At 43.7% G+C, this 22673-nt stretch overlaps 1 protein-coding gene across 1 annotated transcript; it reads left to right on the top strand.

Moving 5' to 3' along the window:
* The first annotated feature begins 945 nt into the window (after positions 1 to 945).
* On the top strand, positions 946 to 22326 carry prr12a (proline rich 12a). Its single transcript, XM_041814925.1, has 15 exons — positions 946 to 1949; positions 3748 to 3905; positions 4299 to 4460; positions 4733 to 9468; positions 10152 to 10379; positions 10840 to 11533; positions 11777 to 12291; positions 12542 to 12658; positions 12890 to 13023; positions 14374 to 14873; positions 16268 to 16387; positions 16818 to 16915; positions 17461 to 17592; positions 20666 to 20761; positions 20966 to 22326. The coding sequence occupies exons 1-15, from the start codon at positions 1867 to 1869 to the stop codon at positions 21098 to 21100; spliced, it is 7908 nt and encodes a 2635-aa protein (XP_041670859.1). The 5' UTR covers positions 946 to 1866; the 3' UTR covers positions 21101 to 22326.
* Positions 22327 to 22673: the final 347 nt, after the last annotated feature.

The raw sequence follows: 22673 nt of genomic DNA, 5'->3' as shown, positions 1-22673 counted from the left end.
TTTCCGGGTCAGTTAATATATTGATCAGATATGTCTATTGTAATTTATGATATATGTCTCTGAATAAAATCAAACCTGAAGTTTGTACAGTAATTTTTATAGTAAAGTTTCCTCTGAATCTCGAAGACTATTCAAGATTGTATAAATTGAAAGGTGTGTTCAAGGCTCAAGTTCTCAATATTTTAAAGAATCCAACTCAACCACTAGAGGGCGACACACGACCAATTTCACAATGATGAATTTCTGTAGAACTCATAGACGGTAGAACAACTAGGCTATTTAGAGGGTCCTTCATGACTACTTGTAAACAAAGATATTATAATAACATTGAGCAAAACACCTTTAGAATCAGAATGCAGCGGCTTCTACTTACTGATCCTGGTTGTCGTGTTTGAATGCACATGGTACACGTGAATATAGCTAATTATAGGACATTTAAAAACCAGTCAGACAATGTCAAACTCCTAATATATGAAATATGAATAAAAACTGAGCATCTCTGGACCCTCCCCTTTTTAATAACCATAAAAATCAGTGTGCCATCTGCTGGCGTACAAATCAAGTGCAATAAGATCTGTTTGACAGGTTCTCCCAATAATATATTCAGCAAAAGAATCCCAAAATAGCCTCCGGTGTATTTGAGCAATTTGCATATCTAAAGGGGGGAAAATATCCCATATTGGCATGGAGGTTATGGGCAAACTGCCAGTCTGACTGAGGCAGGAAATGGCACCGTCTCTCACACAGTCTGCATGCTTTAGATGTGCATTTGCAAAGCTCTAGCTGTGGGCCTGTAGATATCTGGTTATTACTGGAAATAATGTTTGCACTCGAATGCGTCTCAGCCAATCACGGCGCTCAGTGCAAACAGCTGACTATTTTTTTTTGTCCATGAAAAAATGTTTCTAAAATTAATAACAAACCTATCAATGAGATGAAAATGTGAAAAAGCTTGCAGGGTCGGTGAATGGAGGTCACCGCAGACACTGAGTGAGTCTCGGCGCTGAGACAGAGAGGGGGAGAGGGAGGACGGACAGCGGCCAGCCGCCTTCAAAAATGGCGTCTCCGGAGGAAAATGAGAAAAAATATTAAAACGCGGCCTGCTTTCTTTTCACTTCCTAGTTCGGTTTTTAAGATTTTTTTCGTACTATTGCTGTATTTTCGCCATGTGGACAAACTCGTCGTCGCTTTTACTCGGGTAGCTTAAGAAAGAAGAGAAATTGGGAGCGTTTGGGGAAATAAAAGCAGCCCTGTTTTATTTTGATGCGACGTTACTGACAGCTAGCATCTGCTGCTAGCCCACAGCTCTGCTCCGGAGGGGGGGGTGGGAACGATTTGCATGCAAAGAAAAAAGATTTTGAAATTGGGGATTTCTTTGCTCGTCCAAGGGGAATGATTGCTACCAACGTGGCCCATCGATTGCAATCTTTTCTGTTGCTAGCAGCGTAGCAAAGACTAGCCTGAAGAAAGGGGAGGAGAGACGGTGAAAAGGACGCATTCAAATCAAATGTTTATCAGCTATTCGTCCATCAGGGGCCAAATCCGCGGCATCTTCATCATGACCGTGACTGATTGTGGACTAAATCAGCAATCGTGGAAATGATAAACGTGAAAGGCGCAGGAAAAGGAGAAAGACTGGCTTTTTTGGAGGTGGTTGGATTATAGCCCCGTAGACCCCCCTCTTTTTTCATCCAGCTTTCTCCTCCTCCCCTCCATTTCTCTTTCAATATGCTGTTTTCCACTCCTGAGGACTTGCTTATGAAACCGGGGAAAAAAGCCTGAAACCGAGAACTGGAAAGACTGGGTTTTTTACCCATAATCTGCGTGTTGCTTTCGTCCTCATCGCACACATTGTACAGCACATAAATGGATAGAAATTACCCGGGAACAGGGTTTGGTGATTTGGGCGCAGGAGCAGGATGGAGTTACGAGAGATCGGCTAAAGCAAGGTATGCATTGGATTCAGACAATGTGCATGCATCAGTGGTACTTTGCAGGATACGGTGTGGCCCATGTAAACAAATTGTCGCCCGTAGGCTCATTTATAATGCCATGCCTTGCCATTTTGTGTAATGCATTGTCATCCAAACAGTTGCATAGTAATAATATTATAAACAGGAATGGAGCAGTGTGTGCGTGTCGTGGGGGTGGGCGGGGTGGAGAAAGGAAAAGGTAGTAGATATGAATTGTGTGATTGACAGACGTGGGTTTGAGGTGGACATGGCGGGTTGGAGGTGGGGGTATGTCTGGAGCATCCATAGGAATTATTGTTCCCTGTGTGCAGGCCTGGACACAGACCCTGATAGATAAATTCACCGGATTGATAGAAGCTGTAAAGAGTGCAGACGCAGCAAACCCCTCACAGCAGCCCCCATGGCAGACATCAACAAGAAGGACTTATATATGTTAACCTGGATCATGTATTTTAAAACAAATTATGCATAAATGTAACGCTGTGAAGAGAGAAAATTAAAAAAACCTCGACACAGACACGGTGCTATTTTCCTCCAGTTGATATCAGTGCATTTTCCCAATCGTGATTTAGAGAATCTGTGGTGTGTTTGGATGCCAATTTGCATAATTAAAATGAAGAATGCACCCGCTGCCTCAACCTTGAAATTCACATTTTGTATACTATATAATACAGCCAATCAGGGGTGAATTAACAATGTGATGAAAATGCCTGGACCGTGCAAGAAAGCCCTGTCTGTTAGCTTCACGTTAGCATACAAGCTAGCGTTGTATTGCATTCAAGTCAGTTCAGGCCTTTGCACAAAAGCATCGTTTCCTACATGTTAAGCGACACGTTTTTAGATATTTAGAGTCGGGATTAGATGACGAAACATGGTCGAAAGCAGCATGGTTCTGTGGAAAGTGGTATATGGCTAAACAAACTTGGCTAGGTGTTTATGTTTGCATGCAGCTTAGCATTCATTTGCGTCGCCTTGCACCATCCAGCTGTTAGCTACATCAACATTATCACTGTTAACTGGCAATTGGCTGGTTTATTGTCGGTATAAATGAAAGAAACTGTTTTTAATTTGGTATAGACCTGTACGTTGGTTTCCCGTTGAAAATTTACATGTTGAAAACAACTGGCCTTGGAGTTTGGGCCTAGTCCCTACATTTCTACCATAGCTGCTGTGCATTGGTGCTAGGCGGTCCTAGCAGCAGCAGAGGTGCTACCATGTTAATCTGTCTGCCAGCAGCCACGCATTTCATCTGTCGTTGGTTCAGCAGAGTTCTGCTACAGGCAAACACTGTGAGATAGGTTGTTAGCTAATTTAGTCCATAAATATTTGTGATTTGGGAGTTGGTCTGCACAGGTTGATAATTATACATGCAGATGAAGTATTACACTATTTTGCATGATAAATGGCTGGTTTGACAGATTTGCATCCACTGTAATTCACCTTGGAGTATTGACAGCAAATGTGTTAATGATACTTTGTAATAGAATAAGGTGTTCTTAGTATCTATTTTATATATTTAACAGACACATCAGGGATTTGACTTCATCATATAGACCACTGCTTAGAAGATGCCCAAACTGATGAGCAGTCTTAGGTTAACACCTGGGGTTGGGATTTTCAGTGGAAATGAATCTCTCAAATTTTGTGTGTCTTTAATTAACAAAAACCCAGACAGTCTTCTCTCAAGGGTCCCATTTAAGAACAGATTAAGTATATGCTAATATACATTGAAATTAATGACACTTCACAATGCCCCACTCCCCTTCCTCTGTAGTCTTGTATACGGGAGTTCCAGATCATCCCACCCTGAGTCTGAGCTCCTTCACCGACAAGCCTACGCCACCCCACACCCTCTGCAGGGCTATGCCACCAATCACCACCCAGGGAGCTCTGGCCAAGGCGGGGCTTGGGGAGCAGCTGGACGGAGTTTGGGTGAGATAAATGTCATACCTTTCATGTCACCACCATAAGGGCCCTGTACAATGAATTATTGTGTGTCTCCTCACAGACCCTGGTAGATTGTTGCCATTGAAAAATTAGTGCATTATAGCTAAACTAAGTTGGAGCCCTGTGTGTTATGTTGAAGTCTTACCTCAGATAAGTCTTAACATTTATTCTTGAATGTTACTTTACTATACTGTAATTAGTATTGTATTCAGTTATAAAAGTTTAGATTGGCTTCACCTTCACCCAGAACCACTGAATTTGAAAGTCCTTTGCATCTCCATTGATATGAAGAAAGATACAATTTACATGTCTTCATCTAGGTGTTAGTGTTTTTATTCTAAATTCATTAATCAATAATTCTGTCTGTCCTTTTCATAGGTTTGTCTGGGCTCTTTGACACGGGTCTGCACCATGCCAGCCCCTCTGCTCCAGATGCCTCCGTCATGAATCTGATTTCAGCCCTGGAGTCCAGGGGTCCCCAGCCTCCACCCTCTGCTTCATCCCTACTCTCCCAGTTCCGCACACCATCCTGGCAGACAGGTGGGGCTATGTTAGATTTTTCCTCATTTGTTGACATTCAAACAGGCCCCACAGTCAATATGACATTTAAAGACCCTACTGGTGTTTGGCTGAATTGTAATTCAAACAGTGTTTCTGTCTGTGACTTCTCATGTAAAATTTCAGCATTTTTTTTAACAAGTCCTAAATTAAGCTTTTGTAAAGAATATTATTTCGTTGACTTTTTATGTAATTCAAATAACAGATGGTTGGATGTTGAGTAATTTTGAAATTTGTTCTCCTTTTCCTCACAGCGATGCACACGCCTGCTCCTCCTGAACTATTCATCTCTGGAGCTCTTCCTGGCTCTGGCTCCTTCCCCTCCTCCTCAGCTCTCTCAGCCTATCAGCATCCAGCATCATTCTCCAGCCGCTCCTTCCCTGCCACCTCCCTCACTCTCCAGGATACCCCCACATTTAGCCCCACATCCAATGGCCTACTCTCTCCACATGACCCCCTTCTACACATCAAGGCCCCTTCCCAGTCCAGCCTGGGTTTTGATAGACTCCTGTCCTCGCAGGGTGCTGCTGCAGCGGCTTATAGGGGCAGCCAGGATCCTACGAGTGCCACATCAGCTCAGGCCTCCTCTGCCAGGCACCTGCAGTCACACCAGTTCAACCTGCTGTCATCACAACTCCAAGACCAGTCGTCTCAGCTGTACAATGCATCTGTCTTTTCTTCAGCTCAGCCCCAGCCCCAGTCCCAGTCCCAGTCAAATTCGGCTCAGGAGCGGGCCGTGCCTCGTCAGGACAGCGTAATCAAGCACTACCAGCGGCCCACGCCAGCTCAGTCTCAGCTCTCATCCTCTGCTGCTCACTCCCTACAGCACTACCTCAGCTGTGGAGGAGCTGGGTACCAGCAGATTGCCACCCACCACAGGCACGCTGGCCTTTCTTGCAGCCCGCTAGGTGACCAGAGCCCCTCATCTGACCACAAGCCCACATCTCGCACTGAACAGTATAGGCCAATTATTCAGCCTCCCTATTCTTCATCTTCCTCATCGTCATCCTCTTCTTCAGCCGGGAAAGGTTCCAAAAGCAGCTCCAGCAGCGGCTATTCTTCTGCCAGCTCAGCTTCATCCTCAAGAACTCCCCACACCCCCCCTTCTGCTTCCTCTACCTCTTCCTCCTCCTCTTCTTCTTCTGCCACCTCTGGGGCTCATCCCTCCAACTCTATTCCAACCTCTAGCTCTAGTGCTGCCCCATCAAGGCAGCAGCCCCCACCTCAACCTGCTCCCCCTCCCCCTCAGCAGCCCCCTTCAACTTCCTCTTCAGCCCCCCAGTCTCTTCCCAAATCCTGCCTGTCAGGCTACGGCTCTCCTGTGCCTCCTGTGAAGACCCCCACCTCTGCTCTTACTGGTCAGACCCCACCCCAACAACAGGCACAGTCATATTCCCCTAATCAGCCTCCTACCTCCCACCTGGCTCAGTCCTATGGAGGGTTCAGCTCACCACAAGCCCAAGACCTGAGCTCTGGTACAGGAGGCAAAGGCTATGGGAGTTTAGGAGGACGGAGTCAGTCATACTCCACTGATATTTATGGATCGGACTCTGCCTATGGATCACTACCATCTTCTCTGGGTGGAGCAGGCAGCCCATCACTTGGCTACGGAGCCCCTGGTCACTCACCTGCCCTTTTAAGGTCAAGTGGTTCATCGGGAAGTGGAGCATCGGGAGGAGGGAGTAGTAGTGGCACAGCAAGTGGGAACTCTGGCTCAGGTGGTGGAGCAGGAAATAGTATGACAAATGAGAGAGGTGGAGGTGGTAGTGGCGGAGGGTCTTATCATATTCCAGACTCGAGCCCCTCTCCATCTGGCAACTCGGGCATCATCCGTCCGGGGTTGCACTCTCCAGTGCCAACCTGTCCGACACAATCTCCAGGTGGTGCAGGCTCTAATAAATACATCTCATCAGTCCTATCCCCCACTTTCCTTGCCTCCCCACAGGGCTACCCTGACACCCGAGGTCCCAGCACCCAACCTCAGTCCTATCATTCAACTTCCTCCAAAACTAAAGATACTTCCATGCTGGGAGTGGGCTCTCAGAGATCCCAAGAGGAAGTAGATGATGATGATGAATTCTTGATTCAGCATCTGCTGCAAGCCCAAGCGAGTCCTGCTCCCCAGACTGCACATCACCACCCTCAACAACAACCACAACAGGCATCCCAGCAAACCCAGTCTCAGCCCCAGTCAGTGACCCCTACCACTGATTCAGGCAAAGGGCTGACCTATGATATAGGCAAAACCTCTGAGGAGAGGTACCACCCCCAGAGTGTAATACGTACCCACAGTGCCACATCATCTGCTGGAGTAGGTAATGCAGGGTCTGGATCCATTTCAGGGCTGGAAAACCAGCTGGAGATGTCACTTAAGAAACAACAGCAACAACATCAACAACACCATCATCAACAGCAACAGCAGAGGAATGAGAGGTCTGTGGGAAGCAGCAGGAGCAGCGGAGGGAGAGGCAGTGCTGAACAAGTGCACTCCCATTTGCATCATCATGACAACCTAGGGACAGTAGTCCATTATGGGCGGGGTGACCCATACACCCAACACTCCCTTGCTGCCCAACACTCCTCTCACAGTCAGCACGTGTCCTCACACTCCCAGATACCGTCCCACACCCAAATGGAGCTCCAAAAGAAGCCACAGGAACACGCTGACATCCCTTATCCACGGAAAACCCCTGAAGTTCAGCAACAACATTCCCAGTCTCAAGCTGCCAGCTCCCTTATGGATTCACCCACTGATCAGTCTCGTCAGCCACCACACCTCCTCCAGTCAGTGCTGTCCCACACCACCCGAAACAAGCTGGAGCCTCACCAACAGCACCATAAGATGGAGTCACATCAACATCAACAACAGCACCACAAGATGGACTCTCATCGGCAACACCAACCACATCATAAAATGGACTCCCACCAACCCCATCAGCAGCACCCAAAAATGGACTCCCACCCTCAGCATCAACAGCACCAGAAGATGGACTCCCATCAGCATCAGCAGCACCACAAAATTGATTCTCATTCGCAACACCAACAGCACCATAAAATGGACTCTCACCCCCAGCAGCAGCACTCAATTAACCAACAGCAAGCTGTGATGGATAATGCTGGTGGGACACTGGGCTCAAGTAAACACCAGGCCCAGTCACAGTCCCAAACCACCCAACTCCAGCTTCAGCTACAGTCACAGGCTTTGGAGGTGGCAGCAGCCCACTACAATCATGGCCCACCTCCGCATCAGCATGAGCAGAGCCAGGTCAAACAAAGCTCGGTGGTGTCTTCTTTGGACATGCTTGAGCGCTCCCTCTCTCAGACCTCCAGCACTGACGTAGCTGTTTCTGAGGATAGACGCGGTGGAGCAGGCAGTGGGGGGAGGAGTGGAAGTAGCAGCGAGCGTCACCGGCAGCAACAGGAGCAGCAGCAGAGGCAGCACCCATCACACCACCACTCACAGCAGCACTCCGCCTCAGAACTCCACTCCTTCCTCTCAGAGCCTGATATTGGCTTGTCAACTCCGTCTCACATGCACCATCTTTCCCAGCACCACCAGCAGCAGCAGCAACAACAACAGCACCCCAGCTCTCAGCACCAACAAACCCACACCCACCACCCTCACACCCAACCCCACCCTCATCATATACCCCCACAGTCAGCTCAGTCAGCCCACTCCCAGCCTCAACCAGACCCACAGCAGCCCCTTTCATCCCAGCTCACCCCCCAGCAGAGCCAGCTGGACCAGCAGCGATCAGAGCAGCACCAGTTTGACACAGTCAGTCCGGTGGAGAAAGCAGACCAGAGTCAACAAAGTAATCGCTTTGTACCCCTTACTTCCATTTGCTTCCCGGACTCCCTCCTCCAGGATGAGGACCGCTCCTTCTTCCCAGGAATGGAAGACATGTTCTGTGCGGAAGACTACAAGTCCAGCTGTGCAGGAGGTGCAGGACCAGGGCAGGAGGAGATGAATGAAAGCCACACAGGGCAGGAGGCAATGGATTCAATGAAAGCTGGACAGAGTGCAGGTGGAGCAGGGGGCAGTAGTGGAGCCAGTTATGACATAATGGGTCACCATGGTGGAGATCAGGGGTATGAGCCCTATTGTCACGGCTTGGAAGAACCACCAAACACCATGACTCTGGATCTAGACTCCCTTAAAACCCATGAGCTCCCTTCCACCGTCAACACTGAGCAGCTTGGATTGATTCAGTCCCAGGCCCCAGCTATGGGAATGGGCTCCAACACTGCTGGACCTAACAACCCAGGAGCCAAACTTCCCTCTGGACCTGGAGGAACTAGCACAGGAGCGGGTTCTGGAGGCCTCCAGTCACCCATTTTCTGCTCGTCACGTCCCAAAAAGCTCCTAAAGTCCAGCTCCTTCCATCTGTTAAAGGAGCGCAGAGATCCAAACACCCTGCCTAAGAAAAGTTACGCTCAAGAATATGAGTTTGAAGACGATGAAGATAAAGCTGATCAGCCAGCTGACATCCGATTGAATAGCAGGAGACTCCCAGACCTGTTGCCGGACTTAGTATCGAGCTGCAGAAAAGGAGGGGCAGGAACAGGGTCTCTCAGTCCTTTAATGGGTGACATTGACTTTTACCACTCATCTGGATACTCCTCTATGGGTTCACACTCCCTTATGCCTCAGGATGGACCAAAGAAGAGAGGTCGAAAGCCAACCAGACCCAAAAGAGAGGGTCCACCAAGGCCAAGAGGCAGGCCTCGCATCCGCCCCATGCCTGAGCCCTACACTCCACGAGGGATGCTGGGGGAGATGGGAGGAACAACAGTTGGAGGGGGGTTCAGCGTGGAAGGCCGAGGCAGGGGAAGAGGCCGTGGAAGCAGAGGAAGAGGTGGAAGGAGGGAGGATATGTACATAGAAATGAGCGGGAAAGAGCAGGAGCAGATGCACCATCATCATCTCCAGCAGCAGCTTCATCACCAGTCCCAACAGCAGCTGCATGAGCCTATTCCACCTCTGAAGGTCAGTTACAATGTCAAATAGACCTGCAAATATTTTTATTGCATAAAAAGTAGGTGTGTTGCTAGAAACATTAGCACAAGCAGTTGAAATTGAATGAAGTACCTTTGGAAGACCTTTTTATAACGCATATAAAGCATGGTTCACCTATTGCATGCTTCCTTTGACCTTAGGAATACTCTGATTATTAAGTGAGAAGATTTAAATAATTGAAATTTGCTGGAGTTGCTATCCTGGGTATTAATGAGATTTCTTTTGCAAAAATAAAGGTGGAATAAAATGTTTTCTCTAGGGGTTGTAAATTGCAACTTTCATCATAATAGAAATAATATTTATTTTTGGGCAATCACACAAAATTAGCTTTTAAAGTCTGCATGGATTTGGTTTTGATTTAATTGAAACAAAGTTACATCACTGGTTCATTTAACTTTGTCAGTTTATTTTATTAACTTCAACAATTTGCTGTAATGAGTTGAATATTATATAACTGAACCCTTATTGAAGGATCTCATTTAACTTTGTTTTCATGTCACTTTAATCACATTAAGCGTAAGAGTGCGTCAGCATTTTCTAGATGCAATAACTTCAAATAAATTTCCTATCCTTGCTCTTCATGTTTTGTAAAATACATGCATAACATGTCAATTCAAGTTTTTATATCTAAATGTTTCTGTATTTTTATTTAGATCAAGTTACCAATCGGTACCCTGTCCTCCTCCGATGCCTTGCTGAGGACAGACTCTTTGTCCGGCACAGACCCGGCTTTGTCAGACGGTTCAGTTGGCTCCGCTCCCTCGCTGGGTTTAAGTCCTGGACCTCCGTGCGGCACTGACAGCTCCAGAAACCAGGACAAGAACAAACAGAAGAGTCAGATGATGAGTGAAGGTGTGGATGATGAGGGGCTTGAGGAAAGGGTAAGATATCCAGGATTATATCAGAGCTATTTTTAGCAGGCAATATTAAAAAGAATCACATTAGACTGAATACTGTAGGGGTTGTATTTGAGCAATGTTAAAGGTACTGTGAGGAGTTTTAAGTGGTTATGAAACAGACTAAATTTGGTACCAATGCCTCTTACCTACAAAAGCAAACCAAACTGTCCATTCCAACATTGACTACTGTTTTGAATGCTTTTATCAAAACAGTTGTGAAAAGCCTTTTCCGCATTTTTCAAAGCAAAGATTCACAGTGAGCGACAAGTTTAGATGACTACAGGATGAGATTTTTTTATCAGAAAAACTACTTATATATGCTGGTTCAGGACCAGCAAAGACATAATAGATTCAGCTTTGTCCAAAGGGATTTCAAAAATCAACACAAGCCACAAGTTCCTGATGGAAGTTTTAAAGTCTCTGAACTTTCTGTTATTTTTAGGGTGATGAAAAGGACTCTGAGTCCAAAGCTGGCTTTGTTGCTTCATTCCTGGACTTCCTCAAAACCGGAAAGAGACCTCCAGGCTTGGACATCTCACCTGGAATGGAAGCTGACAACGGTGACTCCTCACCGTGTAAACCAGGAGGTCTGCGGCCTCTGTCTCCTGCACCTCCTCCTCCACCACCTCCACCTCCATTCGGGGACAGCGAGGGAAATGGGGGTCTGGCCCTGGGTAATTGCCCCAGCCCCAAACGCTTAGAAGATGAGCTGAAGAGGAACCTGGAGACGCTGCCATCATTCTCCTCTGATGAAGAGGACTCTGTGGGGAAGAACCAGGACCTCCAGAAGAGCATCTCCTCCGCCATATCTGCTCTGTACGACACTCCTCAGCTACCCTCAAACATCCAGCCCTCACTCCCTCCTCCTCCACCTCCCCAGCCTCAGCCGCAGCCCACACAATCCCCGCTTACTCCCACACTGCCCCCCACGCTTAGTCCACAACCCACAATGCACACGTCTCACACCCTGCCTCAGTCAAATGAGCCTGATGTCCTTCAGGACGAAGATGGAGACATGGAGGAGAACAAAGAGGAGGAGAACGAGGAGGAGAGGAGCACAGGAGGCGATGATGAGAATAATATGACGGAGGAGAGGGAGGCACAGCTGGAAACACTGGGTGCCACTAATCTTGATGGTAAGGCCACCAGCTTCATTTGTATTCAAGTCATGTCTCGTTTTTCTTCAGATTGATTTTTCCTGCTATTCTTTTTAAGGAAATTGACATTTCCTCCCCTTTGGTAGGGCTTTTACTTGATTTATTCGAGTTTAATAAATGTTAGAAATTATGTTTAAGGATTCATTTTATTGAATTATTCCAGTTGTTTGATGGTAAATTGAACTTAAAAATAATATCAACATTGCCACTTTTACCTTTCAGCTCCCCTTCCAGAGATTCCTCCAGCACCAGAAACTCCTCAACCTCCCTCTGCACCACCATCCCCATCCTCATCCTCCTCTCCTTCCCACTCCCCTCTCCCTCCACTTTCTCTCCCTTCCCCCCCACCTCCACCAGAAGAAGAACAAGAAACTTCCCAGCCTCCAAGTCCTGTTGCTCCCACATCTCCCTCTCCGCCACCTCCTCAACCCACAACTCTCCCTCAGCCTGCCCCTGCCACTCCATCTCCTCCTGCTCCCCCTGTTTCATCTTCCCCTCCTCCTCCTCCTCCTCCAGCGTCTGCTCAGAAGGAGTCTCCAATGCCATCTCCAGAGTCCCCCGCATCTCCAGAAGAGCCACCGCCTCCTAAGATCACCTCCTTGCACCTTGCCCAGAAGCAAGAAGACGCCGCTATCGTTGGGGAGAGTGAGGAGGACGAGAGCGAGAGTGGTGGGGAGGGAATCTTCAGAGAGAGAGACGAGTTTGTGGTGCGGGTCGAGGACATTCGAACTCTCAAGGTATTTTTTGGAACAGTGTATTCTGCCTAAAAGACTTCTAAAACAAGAAAGCTGTAATAAATGTGATGACTCAAACCATCATGCTCGTATGCATGTGTCAGTGTGGACTAAAACCAAGTTATAATAGTGATTGTGTAGACCTCAAGACATATCATGAAGAAAAGTTATGTCCTGCAAAGAGTTGAAAGTTGAATCTTTTGACACTTGCAGAGATATTTTATACTAACCTTTCTTGTGTGTCGGTGCACAGCTGGCCTTGCAGACGGGCCGTGAGCCTCCACCCATCTGGAGGGTGCAGAAAGCCCTCCTTCAGAAGTTCAGTCCAGAGATCAAAGATGGACAGAGACAGTTCTGTGCCACAAGCAACGTGAGTTCACCTTCAAGCCCCCTGTGACCTGAACACACCTGTGAGAGAGTCACGCTAGTCTGGACACTTGAGAAATCAGCATATCAAAAAAATTTAAGTGTATTCTGTGATGTATTTATAAAGCATGTACAGAAAAATTTATTGGATAGTTTTTAGAGGTAACATTTGTGAAAAGTGTCATAATGAAAGTTGGTGTAATTTCATCTTTCAATATTCCTGTTGCTGTTTCAGTATCTCGGTTACTTTGGAGATGCTAAGAGGCGATACCAGCGAATCTACGTCAAGTTTCTGGAAAACGTCAACAAGAAGGATTATGTTCGAGTCTGCTCTCGGAGACCATGGCGCAGGGCAACACCAGCTCTCAGGTACCTATCTCAAATCAACTCAATTTATATAGTACATTTCATACATAAAAACATGCAGCCCAAAGTGCTTCACAAAGAACACACAGACAGCAAAAGTCAATAAAACTAGAAAGAGCAATAAGACAGTTAAGAAAGCGGGAGAAAAGGAAAAAAAAATATGCCTTAAACCAGTGGTTCTGAACTAGTGGTTGGGGACCCAAAAGTGGATCGTAAAGCTCTTTCTAGAGGGTCTATATATGGAAGCCCTAAGTGGATATACAGTAAAAAAATACATGTATTTTTTTGAATTTTCTTGTGATGATGAGTATTTGTCTCAAGATTTCTATTTATTTATCTTCTTTTCTTTTGATAACAAAGTTAGTTTCCCCAAAATAACAAAGAAATTGGTCGTGTTTGTTTTGTCCTTTGTCTTTGCTCAAAAATGTTTTGTTACATGTCAGGTCCACACTGTAACATGTTTTTAAATGAAAAAATTAAAGTGGTTAGAAATTTTTTAAAATTTGTGTTACAATTTCTCTAAAGGAGGTTATGTTAGGTAGTGATGTCCAGCCAGTTGAGAACCACTGCCATAAACTATGCTTTAGATTTAGATCATGTTTAATCTAGGGATGCACAGATGCATTGGTTTAACATCAGTGTTGGCTGATGTTATTGCCGATCGTGGCATGAACAGGAATAAGAAGTCAGTTTTTCTGTTACGGCCAATTAAACTAATGCATGTATCTTGCACACCTGACTGCTGAATCAAAGGAGGGACCAATTGGAAAAAGTCTGATCTGTTTTCATGGTTTAATGTGAGAGAAAATGTTGGCATAGTGGAAGTCTTACACCCAAAAAAAGTGATGAAAAAATATCTGCATTTGTACAGACAATCAGATAAATTTTTAAAACAAGAGAGAGAAGTCCTGCAGCAATTTGGGGACTTGGTATAAAGAGAGTGTAACATAAAAAATTGCAAAAGTGTTCATTTAGCAATTAATTAAACTGATTTCGATCACAAATCACTGATTTGCAGCTGTGGCTCAAACTCAGCTTCTGCAGTCCACAAGTAAAAGTGTTCTTGGGCAAGACACTGAACCCAAAATGTCTTGGTGGCATTGACATTGTTGTTTGAATGTGTATGATTGTACTTAATACTGATGGGCACTTTACATAGCACTCTCTTCCTTTCATGAGTAAATTGTTGAATATAATGTGACACTTTAAATTGGTTTGAGTCTAGAATAAACCCTTCTAAGTAAAGTGCATTCCATTTAACATGCATTTTAGTATATCTAAGGTTTTTTTTTCTAACAATGCATTTTTTGGCAGCATACAAACAGTGTAAATCTATTTTTGTATGTGTCACAGGCGCCAGTCCCTCCCCAGAATGGCTTCTCCTCCTGCCTCCCAAGCGCCAGCAAAAGTGGTCGACAAAGAGGAGAGGGTGGCTCCACCACCAGTCCAGCGTGAGCAGAGAGAAAAAAACAGAACATCCACAGCAGCAGCAGCAGCAGCAAAGGAACAGCGAGAGAAGAAGGAGGCTCCGGTCGCTGTGCCCAAAGCAAAGGAACGAGAGAAAGAGAGGGAGGCCAAGGAAAGGGAGAAGGAGAGAGAGAAGGAGAAGAGAGTGCAGCTGCAGCAACAGGAGAAGGTGGAGAAACGAGCTACGGCAGCAGAGCAAAGGAGAGCGAAGGAGGAGAAGAAAGCTGTGGAGAGGAAGGAGAAGGAGAAGGCCGAGCGCCCGCCAAAGTCCAAGCCGGCCAAAGTGAAGGCAGAGCCGCCGCCGAAGAAGAGGAAGAAGTGGCTGAAGGAAATCCCTTCATCTTCTGACTCTGACTCGTCGGATGAAGCAGCAAGCGAGAATGAAAGTAAGAAGCCATTTAGTTATGCAATGATAGCAGTATTACAAATCCCAGGAATGGCATTTATTTGGGTCAACTTCTCAAAATCGAACTTACTGCCTCCTGATAAAAGTATGTTTCAAGAAGGGAATGCAGAACTCCTCAGAGGCATTTTTTCTGTCAGGTTTTAATAAATTCCAATGCCTCTTTGTGATATACAAAGTCAAGCTAGACATATATGTTCTCATTTTTAAGCCAAAAACAGCTGCTAAGAGGGTGTCTGAGGTTTTTAATATGTGCTGCCAAATAATCTTTTTAGTACAATTTCCACGGCAAAGACGAGGGAAATTAAAAACACCACCGTTCTTGTCAATGTCGATTCTCCTCCACAAAATAATCTCAAAATAGTGATGGGGCGGCACTTCTGATTTCTGCTTTGTCAACTCATATGGCAGAGGACAACTGATCTGAACGTGTTTAAAGCTACAATTTCTACGTCTAGAGCTGCTGCTAATGCCACGGCACAATTCCTTTACCCTTATTTAATGTTTTCCTGGTGAAACTTCTTGAATATAGGAAATATTAAGCGTGGAGCTATTTAAATCAGACATTATAGTTACAGTTATAGTTACAGTGAGGCAAAAGTTAACTTTCATAACCTTCTAACAGATATCTAGGTGAAGATAAGATAGACCTTTATTGATCCCCAAGGTGGGGAAATTATTTTTTACAAAAGGTCATAGTAGAGGGCAAGAGAAATCAGCAATATGTAACTAAAGTAAAAGAACATGCTCATCTCCAGTAACTGAATACATAAAAATGACAATAACAATAGTATAAACATGTGCACCTTCATTTATGGAAGGAATGGGAACAGATTTTAAGAAAAACACACTGTGTACCATATTGATGTGACAAAGTGACACAATTAACATGTACACATTTCACATGTGAAAAAATAAGTATTAATAAGTTAAATAACAATGTGAGGAAATTTCACGTTAGATGGCTGGCTGTGACATCTGTGGGACTGTGGAAGTATATTTGAGTTTTCATATATGTATCTATAATTGCATATTCACATAATCTCATGAGGTGTTTTTAAATTTTATGGTGTGGTGATGACACTGATATCATGCACTTTGCCAAAACAAAGAGCAGTTAAAGAACACAGACCCTGATTCTGAGTGATACACTTGACTTTTATAAGAAAGTTAGATGGGAGTGACAAAAAATGTACGTTTCATCCACAAAGGACACCAAAAGTAGACACAAACTAAAAGTTCCTCACAGAAGCTTAAAAAAATCTTGCTTTCCCCTAAGATTTTCTGAAAGAAGGTAAAAATGTTCTACCATGTTACACCTTGTGTTAAATGACAGGAAGATTGGATTAAAATAAATTGTTTCTTTTGTCCAATCAGTGCCAGTAAAAGGAGGAGTGAACAACCGTGCCATGAGGGAGATGTTCAGGAGCTACGTTGAGATGTTGGTCAGCACAGCGTTGGATCCTGACATGATCCAAGCTTTGGAGGACACAGACGGTGAGAAATACATACACACATACTATTAGTACATTATCATTGTTTGAATTGCCATTAAAATCTGTTGGTGTGTGAGTCTTTCTGTCGCCAGCTGAAACGTTTGCATCTGGCTTCATTCTTGCGGTAAATAAACATCAGTAACAGTAAAAGAACAACAGTAAAAGCTGCCAAGTTTCAGTCTAGCCCATCCGGCTTGACAAACTGCCCTTACAGTAGCAGGGGAATTCTGCAGCATGCATATTCTGACGAGTCTTTGAATGCTTTTTGAAATTTGAATCAACAAAGGGTGACAGGTTGAAGGAAAGCACCAGGAATGCTGATAGATGAGCAGCTAGAGGAGCTGCTTTGAAACTGCCCATGGTATTAAAATGATTGGCATCCACATGAGTGATGACTAATGAAAGTTTCCTTTACCTTGATTGGCCACCAGATGAGCTCTACCTCCCGCCGATGAGGAAGATTGACAGCATCCTGAGCGAACAGAAGAGGAGGCTGTTGAGGAGAATCAGCATGAGCTCTCAGCAGCAGGTAATCTGTGCTCACTGCACCGCTGCTCTCCCTCTCTCTCTCTCTCTCTGCATCACAGAAGAGAGAAAACTGGATTTGATTTTCAAGTCACATAACTGTTTCTTCTTCAAGTATGTAAAATATGCTGATTATTTAAGATGCAGTAATCTAGACTTCTATTTATGTGCCCAGTGTTATTCTTATAGAACAAAACAAGCATAGCAATCAATTGTTATGTTTCGGGTCCACACTGTAACATGTTTTTGAATGAAAAAATTCAAGTGGTTAGAAATTTTTTTAAATTTGTGTCGCAATTTCTCTAAGGGAAGTTATGTTAGGTAGTGATGTCCAGCCAGTTGAGAACCACTTAGATTTTTGATTAGTCAGTAAAGAGAAACTAAATTTTAAATGGTCACAGTCATTCATTCTCCAAAAATACAGCTTCTCAGGCATCATAATAGCTGCATGGTTCTGACGCTTAGCAGCAGACAGATTTGAAATACACACATCCTCAAATAACCCAGTTTCTGATTTGATGTCGACGTTCCCGGCTTCTTCTTCGACAGGAGGTCCTGCACGCGTACCCTCAGATCATTGTGGACCCCCTGGACTCAGGCGTTGTGAGGGTGCGGTTAAGCGGGGACGCTTACAACCGCAAGACCCTCAATAGAGTTAAAAAGACCCTGCCTAAACCACAGGTGAGTTTTAACAAACGAGACTAAGGGATTATGAATAGTACTCTCACTCAGTCACAGCTTTTGAGTTTCTAAATATCCACACTGTATTATGAAGTAAATGGTTCATTGTAGGACATTTTTAGCCTATTATCAGATGATTCCTTCAAGTTTCTGGGTCACACTGAAACTGTGGGATCAAAAGAATCAGTTACTTTGGAGAAATCTTCACTTTGCAGGGAGGGTGACACTAATCACTCGTGGGCACAGAGGGCAAAATGGTGCCAGCCTCTCTAAGCACCTGCTGCACTTTCACCCTCTTAAATGGGACTGAATTAGTTTTCCACTGTAGTTTGTTTTGTAGGAACTTTTATTTGGTAAGATTCTATTGAGTTATTATTGTGGCTTTATTTAAGAGTGCATTTTAAAGTTTTGAGAGCATGACTTATTGATTTTGTGCTCAGATCTTTAAAAGCATTCATTTAAAAAAACTGCCTCATTGTGCTTCAATCTGCTGTTTAGCTCCTCGTTCAAATTTCTTGCACTTATGCTCAAACCATTTCCTATTGTTCTGGTAACTTCTGCTTGCTTCTGAAATTGAAGCACTCAAATATTCTTCAATCTGCGTCTGATACCTTCTCAGTGCTGATTTCTGCTTGTGAGTTTTTGAGGCATCAACCAATAGGAAGCAGGTATTGGGTCCACCAATCATGTTTGCTCTGCTCGTTGTCTATGTCACTGTTTTCCAGTTTAGAGTTTCTGTTATCAATTATTCTAAACTGTGATGTTATGTGAAAATGATTTGTATATAATTGAAGTGCTCGTCATAAGTTAAGAATCTATTGGCTAGAATCTTCTGGGGTAGAATCAATTAGACTCTTCCAGTTAAACAATTTAACAGAAATGCTAAACTGAAAAATTGTATTAGAGCGTAGAAGCCAACGACTGTATAGGACACTGGAAGCAGAGCAAACATGATTGGTGGATCTTAGACCTGTCTCCTTTTGGTTGTTGCATCAAAAACCCAAGAGCAGAAATATGTTGTGAGTGCACTGTGAAAGGGTCTGAGAGTGACAGTCTCAGAAGATAGCAGATGTAACCTCAACGAGAGGAAATGGTTTGAGCATGAGTGCAGGAAATTTGAGCAAGCGGCCAAAGATTTAAGAGCAGGAAGACATTTTTAGCGCAAGATGAAGTTTTACAGAAAAGATTTCTTTAAAAATCTGCGCACAGAATCAAAGTCATGTTCAAATCTTGTGCTCTTGAGAAAGCCACAACAATAACACCATAAGATCTGGTGTGTCATAGTCTGATGTCTTTATTTCCTTTTATTCTTAATTTTTTCATTATTTTGTTTGTAGTTTTTGAAAGGCCTGGTATATGCCATGCAGATTTTTTCTGTGACATGACATTTCACAATTTGAAATCAAGAGGCGTTGAACTACTAAATGAATAAATCTAAAGAGGAAAATAAAACAAAAGTACATTAAAACAAATAACAGATTTACCATATTGTTTTGTCCTTTGAATTAAATTATTTTGTTTCCAAAACAGAGCATCAAATTCGCAGTTTCTAGCTATTTCTCCTTTTACTCTCTTCTCCCTTGTTAGGCTTTTAACAGGATTAGAAATATAAAACTTTTTTTTTAACATAAAACCAAATACCTCTATGTATGAAGATGTGCTCAAATAATTATCCTATGGTATAAAAATGCACAAATTTGCACTTTTTGGATAAGAATTCAACCAAAACACCATAATGAAGCTCTGCTGTCATTACGCCTTTGCACTTACACATTCATCTGCTACCTTGTAATATTGGTTCCCTTGTGTGTGTTGTCACATTGTGTTATGGTGTTTTGGAAGCACAAAAGCACAGCATGAGCTCCATCATTCCCAAAATATGCCTCTGTTTATCACGTCTATGGCGTATCAGCAGGGAGTGACTTCACCTCACCATTTTGTTTCCATGTGTCACACGGTACAGACTAGGGATGGACATTCTCAGTCATTTTGATACAAGGGTACTCTGATTACCTCATGAATGAGTAATCAGTTTCTCCCTGATTTTATATTTTTTATGGAAAAAGTACACCATACACAGACCCCCTGCTATGTTTTCTGGGTGTGCTGCTCATCAGTTCTGCTCGTCTGTAGGTGAGCGGTCTCCAAGTCCCAGTTCTGAATGAGATGAAAAGTGATGGTGACGTGTCAACTTCGCAAAGCCAATAGATTTGCCAGATTTCATGTCTGTCATCAGGCAGATCCTTCTCACAAGGCTTCAATCTGAAACATTTGTGACCAGTCTGAGAATGATTGGTATCAGTGCCATTTGAGGAGAATGAGGCGATGGTACAGGCATGGTTTAGTTGTGCTGTAAGCCAGCAAACAATGACTGCCACCTGTGAATCTATTAGCTTGATTGAAAGCTTTTATATGAACTGCATTTATTTTTTTTATTTAAAGAGTAAAGAACCGCACTGAAAGCTCTTCTAGGTGTAAAAAGATGTTTTCCTTCTTCCCCTGACCGGCCATGGCATGAGTTTGCTGTATTTATAGGCATGGTTTAGTTGCACTGCAAGCCAGTAAACACTGGCTGCCACTGGTGAAGTGATGAGCTTGGATGTAGTCATAGTGGCAGTCTTGTTAGAACTGGATGTTTCTTTGTAAAAAGAAGATAAAAGAACAGCACATTTCACATCTGGGACTAAGCTTGCCCTCTAACTCATACGTTTTGTTGCTCAGATTGTCCTATAATGAATGTGACAGACAGAATGTTTGACCAATCATCCTCTGAGATTTCTTTAAGAAGGTTCTTCCCTTCCCAAACACCGAGTATAGACTGTTGCCTAGATGGATGTGAAATACACCCCATTCAAAGGATATATGAAACAGAGTTAGTTTTAGGATCTGGTGTGTCAGGTTAGTAACATGACTGTGTGGTGAGAGCTACTCTTGAGTCTTTAGTAACAGCCACTTTGTCAATGTGTTGCTCAACACGGTGGTTAGACTCTGGCCATACAAACGCCATCAGCTCAAAACTAAATAGGAGCATTATCTCCAAATATATAACTGGCATTCATTTTTGTTTCTTTAGGACCTTAAGCTTTCAGCTGACTCATATCGGATCTACAGTCTGTACCACTCCCTCCATCACTATAAGTACCATACCTTCCTACAGTGCAAGAAAGAGGTAAGAGCGTGCATCTCTGGTTGTTGTTCCTAAAGCTTAGTGATGAGATTTTGTTATTTAGAGCTGGAGCTGTTGAAGCTTTTGTGTAGTAAAGCAGATATTTTCACCAGATAGATCCAGTGTGTCTCTGCTGTCTTTTGGCGGGTACCCTAGTTTGAGTCTTCCTCACCACAATCGTCTTGTGTTTCCGTCCCTCTCTTCCAGACCAACACCATCGAGCAGGCGGCCGAGGATCCGGGCCAGGAGGAAGTGGTGCAGCAGTGCATGGCCAACCAGAGCTGGCTGGATACGCTCTTCAGCTCCTTCATCGAGCTGCTCACGCTCAGCTCCAAAGCCTGAGCTGCTTGCAAAAACAAGAGACAAAGAATTTAAGGTTAAGAGGATTTAAAAAAAAAAGAAGAAAATCCAAAAAGGAAAATGATGGATCCCACTGTACAGCCCCCCCACCACGTCTTCTTCAAATCTCTAAGATCTGAGGATGGATTTTTAAGGCCCTTGACGAACACAAAGAGGTCTGTTCATGTGACCTCGGACACTGGCCTCTGTTCTTTTTCTTGTTGTCGATCAATGACTAAAGAATTGTCGTACTTTGTGAGGAAGGGGGACCCCACCCTGCCCTACCAGATCAGGGGTCGCTGGTGGGTCAGAGGGAATTGTTGAAAAGGGAGCGAAGGACAAAGAGGAGGAGCCGAAAAAAAAAGCCAAGTCGACCGAGGAGCAACTGACATTGTGTTAAGCGTGCGTCATAAAGACGATAGTTCAAAGATAAACTATTACCACTTAGTTTTTACATAAATTATTTTTTGAAGACTAACATCAGCTGTCGGCTTTTGAAAAGAGTGGAAGAGGGTGAGAATGCTTTTTAAACTGCGTGTGGAGTGTGCCGTGAGCAGCGTGAGCATGGACTCGTCCAGGATAGAAACATGAAATGTGATAAAACGCTCTCTTTCTCTCTCTCTCATCCTGTGCTATGTGAAGGGCAGCTCCAGTCCGCTGTGTGATAATATATAAACACATTTTTATTATTTATATGAGGAGGTTTTTAACTTAAACTCTCACAAGCGCTGGGTTTGCTGCCCGAAACATTTTAAATACCTTTTATTTTCTACAGGTTCAGTATACAGTCGTAACCCACATATCCAAGCCGTCTTCCCCTCTATACAAACAGACTGAGACAGAAATATTGGATGTAGTACAGTGGGTGTAAAATAATAAAAAAGAAAGAAGAAAAAAAGAAGAAGAAGAGGACGGGCAGATCTATTTGAAACTTAACATTGTTGTGCTTCAGTTCAATCATCAGTCATGCAGGTGCAAAGAAAAAGAAGTAAACTATCCGTTCCCCATGTGGGAAGAAGGAGTATAAATAAGTAATATTTAAAGAGGAAATAGTCATTTCATTTTTATCATTTTGATGTTTGTGCATACTACGACTTATTTTGAAAACAATCTAATTTTCCATAAAAAAGGAAAAAAAAATGTTTGTAAATATTGTACAGTTCTTGATGAAATTCTTTGTCCTTCTGTACATTAACTCTCCTGTATTTGAGAAACAAATAAAATCTGCAAAGAACAAACGCTGCTTCATTTCCCTACAGTGTCTGCTGGCCTATAGTTGACCTACAGTGATCTTTAAGCTCATTTTCATTTCTAGACATTAGATGTGAGGGTATTTTGTCTTAGATCTCATGTGTTTGGAGATTTTTGGCTTTTTAAGGGTCAAAGTCGGTCAAGCAAACAGAAAAACAAAAAGTTAGCAGTTTCAGACCATTTTTGTCTATATTCAAGGGAACTTACCAAGTCATTAAAACAAAAAGCAGACATAAGATATTTACTTGTGCATGCCAGTGACAAAAAACAAGCCATAGAAATGCAATGAATAGAAGTCCAATTAACTTTAAATGAAAAGTGAAGT

Source organism: Cheilinus undulatus, linkage group 20 (genome assembly GCF_018320785.1).
Source record: "Cheilinus undulatus linkage group 20, ASM1832078v1, whole genome shotgun sequence".
Lineage (NCBI taxonomy): Eukaryota > Metazoa > Chordata > Actinopteri > Labriformes > Labridae > Cheilinus > Cheilinus undulatus.
The sequence above is the reverse complement of the archived record's forward strand: the minus strand, read 5'-3'. Positions and strand labels throughout refer to the sequence as shown.